At 37.8% G+C, this 9,557-nt stretch overlaps 1 protein-coding gene and 1 long non-coding RNA gene across 2 annotated transcripts; both read left to right on the top strand.

Moving 5' to 3' along the window:
* Window positions 1-1,492: 1,492 nt before the first annotated feature.
* On the top strand, window positions 1,493-3,692 carry LOC117907055 (V-type proton ATPase subunit c1-like). The gene is made up of 3 exons (XM_034820412.1): window positions 1,493-1,670; window positions 1,938-2,223; window positions 3,241-3,692. Exons 1-3 carry the CDS (start codon window positions 1,595-1,597, stop codon window positions 3,371-3,373), a joined length of 495 nt encoding a protein of 164 aa, XP_034676303.1. The 5' UTR covers window positions 1,493-1,594; the 3' UTR covers window positions 3,374-3,692.
* A 719-nt stretch (window positions 3,693-4,411) lies between these two features.
* LOC117906475 lies at window positions 4,412-4,759 on the top strand. Its single transcript, XR_004649829.1, has 2 exons — window positions 4,412-4,463; window positions 4,646-4,759. It is a non-coding gene; the product is annotated as an uncharacterized LOC117906475 (long non-coding RNA).
* Window positions 4,760-9,557: the final 4,798 nt, after the last annotated feature.

The following is a 9,557-nucleotide window of genomic DNA, read 5'->3' as shown; positions in this document are numbered from 1 at the left end:
ATTACTCTTCAGCATCTGCTTTATTTGATTTGTGCTTCTAAATTCAACAGAAAAGGTAATCGTTTTATACCGGGTTTAGCATCGAAATAAAGTAGCTGTATTTCTTCAGACAATCAGTAGTAGCACACTTGTACTGTGATTAGGCAAATGATAAACCTTGTTCTGGTTTCTTTATGTTAAGACAGCCATGTGATCCTTGGCGTATGCACAATACAGCCACGTAGCAGACCACCCGGGATGGCATCGTTCCTTCTCTTCACTGCCACCGAAGCCTTTATCATGGCACTTATTATCACCATTCACGCACCTTATCTGTTGTCTTGTAACCAATAGACTCGTGCAGCTCCCTTTTCTGTTAGTGGGATTACTCTATTTCACAAATCAATTGCTTGGGATGGAAAGTATGCTAGTTTAAGGCTCCACCACTGTTTCTGTAGTGGGAAGTTTGAGCGAAATTATGGGTGGAGGATGTAAATAGAGAAAAAACAAGTCAACGACGGATAACAATTAGTTTAAATTCAATAATTATTTTTTACAAAAATACTTCAAAAAATATAAATAGTTTCTAAATAAGGTTTGTTATATTTTATGTTGTTCTTATATTGTTTAGGGCAAATTAAATTCTTCTCTACTTTTTCCCCCCTGATTCAAATCTATAAGCAATGGTCTGTTGCTAATATTTGGCAGGTGATGAAATGTCAGTTCGCTTTTATGCTTCAACCAGGTTAAAATGATGTAATCAGGATTTCGATTAAATGCTTGCTGGCTTAATCTTTTTGGGTCTGTTTGGATGTCAATGACGCAATTTTTTTTCTTTTTGTTTGTTTAAAGAACAAAACTTTCTCGAAACGCATCGATTTACCGTTTACCGCATTTTTCTTTATTGGTGCTGGGGTGTGTTAAGTTCAGTCAAGGAGTTTGGTTTTGTTTGCCATTTTTTGTTGCTACGCACTCGTTGAATCTTTTAGCTTTTCTACGAGCTTTCTACCTAACAAATCAAGAAGGAAAAGGGGAACAAAAACCTTCAAATTGGGACATCTGTGTCTTTGTCTATCGAGAACCAAGAAAGTGGCCCACTGGACTGAATCAGCTGAATTATTTCAGCATGTCTAGGAAAATTCCAGGAAGTTTCTTGTAGTTGCACGCCGTGCGGGGCCTTGATAAGAGAAATATACAAAGACCAACATTATTTCAGGGAGGTCTAAGATCAGCTGGTTAAAGTTTTCAATTACTTCATTATTCAATATATTTTAATGGAGATGTACAAAAAAATTCATGAGTATAAAACAAAGGCACAGCAGAGAGGGGTAATTATAGGATTCACGTTATTGTCTTATTTTAAAACATGGATCACGTGATGTTTCCGTCTAACCCACTGGGCTACGGCAAAAGCCCAATTAGTTTACCACCTCTAGTCGAAGGGTAAAGCTGTAATTCTTTAGAGGTTCTTTTTTTTTTTTTTTTTTAATCATTTTCGAGACCCAGACAAATAAGAGAGGGATCGAGAAGGGAAAAGGAAACTACGCTGCAGAGAAAAGGGAAGATAAATTTTCTCAGATCCGGTCCGTTTCTCTGCAAAATCGAACACGAGAAGATGACTACCTTCAGCGGCGATGAGACTGCTCCATTCTTCGGCTTCCTCGGCGCTGCTGCCGCCCTTGTTTTCTCCTGTAAGACCTGAACTCTAACCCTAATTTTCGATTCGTTTTGGTTTTGGTTTTATAATTTTCTGTTTTTTTTTTTCTTTTTGAATTATTTTTTGTTTGGTTGCTGAGAAAAATTGAGAACCGTAAGATTCCCTATGTTATTTCGTTCTCTTTTTTTTTTCCTTGAATTTTCTCAGCAACCAAACCGAGGTTAATGTCCGTCCGTCTTGGGTTTGGATTTGGATCTAGGGCTTTTCAAACGTGAATCTGATTTTTGATTCGGGATCTCAGGTATGGGAGCTGCATATGGAACCGCAAAGAGCGGGGTTGGTGTGGCCTCCATGGGTGTGATGAGACCAGAGCTTGTTATGAAGTCGATCGTTCCAGTTGTTATGGCTGGAGTGTTGGGTATTTATGGTTTGATTATTGCTGTTATCATTAGTACTGGTATTAACCCTAAGGCCAAATCCTATTATCTTTTTGATGGTTACGCTCACCTTTCTTCTGGTCTGGCTTGCGGCCTCGCTGGCCTTTCTGCTGGAATGGCCATTGGGATCGTCGGTGATGCTGGTGTGAGGTATATTGCTCTCTGCCTTGATTCTGATTTATAAGGTTGCTTAACAACGCTCAATTGTTGTGCCATTGTGAATTTGGGTTATACTTTATTGCATTTTGTAATTTCCATGTCGTGATTTGCTTGGGAACTTAAGTTGCTGATTTCTCTGGATTCTTGTTTATGTTGGTTCTTGCGATGGATAACTTGTTTGGAATCTTTGGATTGTTATGACGCGTTTGGGTGCTGGGAAAGAGGAAATATATTATTAGTATAAAGAAGTAATGTTATTGTTTATAGAATCTTATTCTAAGAATGAAAATAAGCCACTTCAAGTTTATTTTTCTGTTATCCTTGCACCATCTAAGATATTGTGCTCCTTATGTTGCTGTTAATATTTGAAACAGGATTTTAAGTTATGTAATTCATAAATGGCTTTTGTGTTCCTATCAAATGTGGAAATGTGGTGTTTTGGCTCTTAGGGCCTTTTCTCTTAACAAATATTGGTTTCTAGGAAGCTTGGAGCTTCTGTAAGATTTCAGGATCTTTGGTGTATATGTGGGGTTATGACTGAGAGTTTTCCAGTGTTTTAGGTTAACTTGAAAGAAGCTAAGGTGTGCATTTTTGAATTGTTAGAGATGATACACTAGGGAGGGATGGGAGGGAAAAGCTGAGAATTGGGTGGCCAAATGAACAAGTTTCCATTCCTTGATTGGGTGGACTTAATATCTTGTTGTCCATTCAAAATGGGAATAACAATCAGTCATCAGTCAATTAACACCCCAAGATTAAGGTTTTCTGGTTCCTTGTGAAACGGATATTTGAAGGAACCGTTAGTTTTTATATTACAGTGGATTATTGCCTGGTTGTCATGAGATGCTAGGCTTCTCTCTGACCACCATTTGTTCAAAGTAGTGGCACCAACTTTGGTTCTGGTACTTTTTCATATTAGGACTTCTGCCTTTGCCTTTTTACATCTATTCAATTCTATTTATTTCCTTTAAGAGTATGTTTTTGTCTGAATTGTTGTTATATTTGCAGAGCCAATGCTCAGCAGCCAAAGCTTTTTGTTGGAATGATCCTCATTCTCATCTTTGCTGAAGCTCTTGCCCTGTATGGACTTATTGTTGGCATCATCCTATCATCTCGAGCTGGTCAATCAAGAGCTGAATAGAGGAAGGCGCCCTGGTCGGTGGTTGTGCGGGTTGTTGCTGCCCTTTAAGAATTATTTTTGTGTTCTCTCTGGCTACAGATGGTGGTTCTGCTCAGGATGAAGTGCTGTTTTCTTCAAAATTCTTATATGCGGGTGTGATTGTGGATCGAGCAGTAGAATGTGGAATTAGGAATTAGTTTCTCGCTGGGCTCTGAATAAGTTTTTAAGTTGTTTCTTTTTCATTTATCCAATGATGTATTTTGCAGATACCAGTTCGGATTTGTTTAGAAACACTCGCATGTACTATTTTATGAGATTCCTGCTGCCTACATTTTTCATTGTTTTTTCTTCTGCAAAGTCTTTGGCATTGGTAAGGTAACCTAGCTGGTGCTGCCTACAATGACGGTTGGACAATTCAACGTTTCACTCTTTAAGATTCTATTAAAATGGAATGACCATGGAGGTGTTATAAAAAGAATTAAAATTTTGATAAAGAGTAAATTTTCTATTTTTATAATTTTCTTATCTATGTCTAGTAAGTAAATTAAAAGTAGCAATGGATGGAAAAGGGATTTATATGCTTATCCCAGGCTCAAAACTCCTTATGCTCAGTTGAGACGGGGCCGGCTGTCGTATTCTGCACATGATTGTTTCAAATTTATTAGCTTATTTTTGTAGGGATCATCAAATTTCAATGCCTTCCATAGGTGTAGGGATCAGGGTAAGATTCAAACCATTGAATTGCGCTTTACCAGGCCCCGAGTCCATGACTATATTTGTGGGTTGTAGACCCCCCCCCCCCCCCCCCCCCGGTTGGTTAGGACCCCAAGGCAAAGTATGGTTTTTATTATTTTTTATTATGAGAGTGGGTGAGATGGGAAAGAATGGAGGTGGGGGTTGTTGGTGGCAGGAAGGGTGGCAGAGAACAAGGGGCAGGGAAAGAAAAAAAAAAGGAAAGAGAAGGAGGAGTTACACAGGAGGGGGGGGTCCGGAGCTTGAGCGGGGGGTTTTTTTTGAAGAAGTGACAAGAGAGGGATTTTTGTGGGAGGATAGAGGGGGGCGTCTCAAGCTGAGTTGAGGAGAAGCTGCTACTGGAGAGAGGTATTTCCAGGTACGATTACTAAGGCTCCATGTTCTCCTATTTTCAGATTGTTTCCTTTTGGTTTCTGCATATTATTTTGTTGGCTGAATCTGAATATCAGAAACCATCATGTTATTGTTGAGCCTGAGATTGTTTTTATGCCTCCACTGTTTGGGTTATGCTCTGGTTTCTTTGTCTCTGTTTTATACCAGATTTGCAGCATTTAGAGGTATTATTTACATTCCTATTTTGGACCCCATTGTGAGGTTTATGTACATTGGCTCTCAAGTTCACTGGTAACTCATGAAGTACAGATTCACTTATTGACCCAATGATTTACGTTTATGTCTTGTTTCTATGGTTGTTATTTTTGCTGTGATTTTCCTATGTTCCTGTTGACTGTCCATGGTGTGCATCAAGTGGTGCGCTTCCACCTAGGGCTGCTCTGATTTGTTGGATAACATACCATTAATTCGAGGAGCTGTGAAAAGAAAAGAAATTTGGATCAGTTACAAAATGTTTGGAAAAGGCTAGTTACAATTGGGTTGAAGTTCCAGGGCATGTAAGTTACTCCATGTCTAGGAATTATTATATGGCAGGAGGACTTTTGGTGGGCCATATTGGGGCATACATGCCCATTTTCCTTTTTTTAAAAGCCTTTACGCTCACACGTTTCCACCAATCTTTTTTTTTTAATAAAAAAATCAACTTTCAAAATTCTTGATTTTCAATCACTTCAATCTTTAAATTAATTTTTCAAAAATTCAATCTTCAAATGACACTTCAAAATTCAGTTTTTTTTAACGTTTAATTCCAATTTTCTGAAAATTCCAATATTCACATTAATTTATTTAATTATTATTATTATTTTATTTATTCATTCCAAAATTCCATTTTAAAACAATTTATTGAAATTTTCGACTTTTCGATTTTAATTTCTAATTCCAATATTTCCATTAATCTGTTTAATTATTTTATTCTATTTATTTATTCAAAAATTCCATTTTAAACAATTCATTAAAATTTCTGATTATCGAATTAAATTCCAAAAATTCCAATATTTCCATTAATCTATTTAATTATTTTATTCTATTTATTTATTCAAAAATTCCATTTTAAACAATTCATTAAAATTTCTGATTACCGAATTAAATTCCAAAAATTCCAATATTTCCATTAATCTATTTAATTATTTTATTCTATTTATTTATTCTAAAATTCCATTTTAAACAATTCATTAAAATTTCTGATTACCGAATTAAATTCCAAAAATTCCAATATTTCCATTAATCTATTTAATTATTTTATTCTATTTATTTATTCTAAAATTCCATTTTAAACAATTCATTAAAATTTCTGATTACCGAATTAAATTCCAAAAATTCCAATATTTCCATTAATCTATTTAATTATTTTATTTTATTTATTTATTCTAAAAATTCCATTTTAAACAATTCATTAAAACTTTCGATTTCTATTTCTGAAAATTCCAATATTTCCATTAATCTATTTAATTATTATTATTTTAGTTATTTTGAAATTCCATTTTAAACAATTCTTCAAAATTCCAATTTCTGAACTTAATTTCCAATTTCCAAAATTCTAATTTCTTCTAAATTTAATTTCCAAAATTCCAATTATTAAATTTAATTCCTAATACTCCAATTTTCAAACAAATTTCAAAAATCCGGTCTTCACTCGAACAATCTTAATTCCATTCCGGTTTTCAAATAATCTTTTGTTCCTCTTGACTTTATATAAGCATGAATGTCATTTTCATAATTTCAGAATAATGGAATTTGTGAGATTAATTCGTGCAAGATCAATCGGGCTTTGGTGGGGGCCCCACATAAGTGAATTTATAATTGATTGATTTAATTGCCATGAATGATAGATTTTATTATGCCCTGTGATATATCTCGTGATTGTTATTATGCACTAACCTCCTTTCTTGATAGCGCATGGTGGCTCGTTGCCCAGGTACGCATCCACATCCGCTCAGGTCATTTTCTGTATGCATGTTTAGATTCTCGCATGTGCATGATCACTCTGAGTATTCATTGATTCCCTCATCAATTGCCATGATTGCTTCATTTTATTAGTAGAGACCCGACTTTAGGGACTTAAAGGGGTGCTACGGTTTGTACCGTACCTTCCCGATAAGTAACCTGACCCCCGAACCCGATCCGGTTTTTCCCGCAGACAACCTTTTCCAAAATAAGGAGTCACACTTAGGGTTTTTCTTTTTTATTTTGTTTACCCTTTTAAAAATAAAACAAAAATAAGTGGCGACTCCAAGTCATTTTCTTAACCAAATAAAATCAATTTTTCAAAAATAAAAATCGAGCTCGCCATCGAGTGGGAAACGCATTGAGCCGAAATGCGGGGTCCACAGGGTGTTTATAATTGTTTGCTTTATTTATTTGTTTATTTTTTAGGGGATTAATTGACTGGTAAATTTAAATGGAAAGCTTTAGTGTGTTCAATTGGTTCACCTTTCTTATTTTGGGGATTGTTCCTTAGGTACTACCTTAATAGTCCTTAGGTACCAGCTTAATCTACCTTAGGTACTACCTTAACGGAGCTTAGGTACTACCTTAGTTAAACTTGGGCACTATTTGTCCGAAGCTTGGGAACTTCAATTTTAGACATTACTTACTTCATTTGTGACCCTTAGAGCATTGTCACAGACTTAGTCTTTTTCTAAACTCGTGCGACACTTAGACAAGAACCTTACTCATGATGCCTAACTTGTTAGGCTAAGATGCTCACGACTTGAAAGTTTTAGAAGGCATAATAGACAACTTTTGAAGAATAAAAACTTTTATTACTCAAAGGAAGCTTTACAAGTGCTTTGGATCTCACTTGCTTGGTTAGGAAGTGGTTTGGGTGGTGCTTTGGCCAAATGAAGCCTTAACTTATTTATAAGCACCTTAGGAAGTCTCTAGAACCTTGAAGGGTTCCTTACAAATCAAGAATAATCTACAAGCTCCTACACTGGTCTATGTACAAAGGTATGTACAAGATGACTTTGGAAGATTCTAGAACACCTCATACTATTCTAATGCTCTCCTAGCTAAGTGTAGAGATGTGTGGACATCTCTAGCTCTCTCTAAAAGCTTCCATACTCTTCCACTTTGTTGTGAAATGTAGATGTCTCTAGAGGTCTCTAGAAGCTTCTCATGGGGAAGGTCATTTGAAGCATCTTGTGACACTCTCCCCCACCCATGTCATTGATGTCCCCATCGTTGCTTCTTCTTGAAACCTCTTGATGTGTTTCCAGAACCTTTTCAAGGAATCCACATGTTCCCAGTTTACTTGTCTCTTAGGTAGTCATTTCCATTGAACTAGATACTCTATCACAGGAGGGACCCCTTGTCTCTTGGTGACCTGTTCAGCTAGGATATTCTTCACCTCCTTCTCCCGTAAGGCCTTGAATGGATGTAGACACCTGCACTTTCGATGCGGAGTGTTGCTTCCTCTTGCCCATCAAGTTCACCTTTCCCTTGGTGACCTTGTCCATGTGTGTCAGGGCTACCTTAGCTCGCTCTCCTTTTGCCTCATTTACTTGCACCCTTGATAGTAGGGAGGTCTTAGGCATACTAGGCTTTGGGTTGACTTGGAGGGCACCTAGTAGCTGCATCGAGCCCATATGTGCTTCGTCTTCCTGTTCCATTTCCTTAATCATGCCACTAAGCGCCTTATTCTTTGGATAATCCTATGCCCAATATGGATCGTCACATAGGAAACATTTGATTTTAGGCATAAATTCCTTCATTTTCGCCTTACCCTTTCTTTCTCAGACGTTAGGTGTCTTGCCTGATCCATTTTAAGAGCATTATGGTCCTTTGAAACCTGATCCCCCCCATTCGTGGTGTGACTATCCTCCAAAGACTCAACCTTGGAGAAGTCCCCTCTCTTGTAATCCATTAAAAACTCTGCTACTGCCATAGTAGTGGCTAAGTCTTGAACACCTCAGCGTCTTAATTTTTGCTCGGCCTACTCTTGTAGGTTATCCATGAAGTTGAATAGTAACTTTTCCTCAGTCATGTTAGGAATCTCAAGCATAAGCGAAGAGAATTCCTTAACATAGTTGCGTATCAAGTCTGTGTGCTTGAGACGCATCATGTTTTTCCTAGCCAGGTAAGCTACGTTCTTGGGGTAGAACTAACTGCCTCTTAATCTCCCTCTTGAAGTCCTCCCATGTCTCTATAGTGTAAATGCCTTTCTCCATATTAGCAAACCTTTGATGCCACCATAGAGTAGTTGTGTTGATAAGGTAGAGGGTTGTAGTTCTTACCTTAGCCGCCTCATTAGTCAGTGTGATAACCTCGAAGTATCGCTACATATGTCATAAGAAGTTGTCCAACTCCTTGGCATTCCGCTTGCCACTAAACCTTTGTGGCTTCGGCACCTCCACTTTAGATGCCCCCTGTGTGGCCATGACCCGTGCCGACACAACAACCTAGTAAATGACCAACTCCTGCCTAACCTCCTTGTCTTGGGACTCCATTCACGTAGCCAAGGCCTCCATCCTTGACTCCATGCTAGCAAGTATGCTCAAGACCTTTTCTTGGAAGGACACAAACTCCTCATGCGACATTGATTGAACTTGTGAGACTAGCATCCCCTCACGAAGGTCTTGGATTTGTTCCTTAAGATCCTTCATTCCTTTCTCCATGCCTTACTCGATCAAGTCCAACCTTCTCAAGTGTCCACCATGACTAGGTCTACCTTGGCTAACTGTGCCTCCATGTTAGCAAGGACATCACGAGATTTATCCTTTCTGCCCCTACCCGGTATAGCAGGCTCGGTCTCCCTCTCACAGGTTTGCTCACTAGTCTCATCCATGTTGGAACCCGACATGCTTTCTTCACAATGCCCGCTTCACAATCGTGCTCTGATACCAACTGTCACGGACTTAGTCTTTTCCTAAACTTATGTGACACTTAGACAAGTTAAGACACTTGATCTTGCTAAGCCAACCTTACTCCTAATGCTTAGCTTGTTAGGCTAAGATGCTCACGACTTGGAAGCTTTAGAAGGTGTAGTAGGCAACTCTCGAAGAATGGAAGCTTTTATTGCTCAAAGAAAGCTTTACAAGTGTTTTAGAACTCATTTGCT

Source organism: Vitis riparia, chromosome 18, assembly GCF_004353265.1.
Source record: "Vitis riparia cultivar Riparia Gloire de Montpellier isolate 1030 chromosome 18, EGFV_Vit.rip_1.0, whole genome shotgun sequence".
In the NCBI taxonomy this organism is placed as follows: domain Eukaryota; kingdom Viridiplantae; phylum Streptophyta; class Magnoliopsida; order Vitales; family Vitaceae; genus Vitis; species Vitis riparia.
This window is presented reverse-complemented; position numbering and strand designations above follow the sequence as displayed.

What these genes read in the sequence shown, in the direction of transcription:
- LOC117907055 (XM_034820412.1), top strand. Translation starts at nt 1,595, where the DNA reads ATGACTACCTTCAGCGGCGATGAGACTGCTCCATTCTTCGGCTTCCTC. An exon ending in TGCCGCCCTTGTTTTCTCCT is followed by an intron (nt 1,671 to 1,937) that starts GTAAGACCTGAA and finishes TCGGGATCTCAG; the next exon opens with GTATGGGAGCTGCATATGGA. An exon ending in GTCGGTGATGCTGGTGTGAG is followed by an intron (nt 2,224 to 3,240) that starts GTATATTGCTCT and finishes TTATATTTGCAG; the next exon opens with AGCCAATGCTCAGCAGCCAA.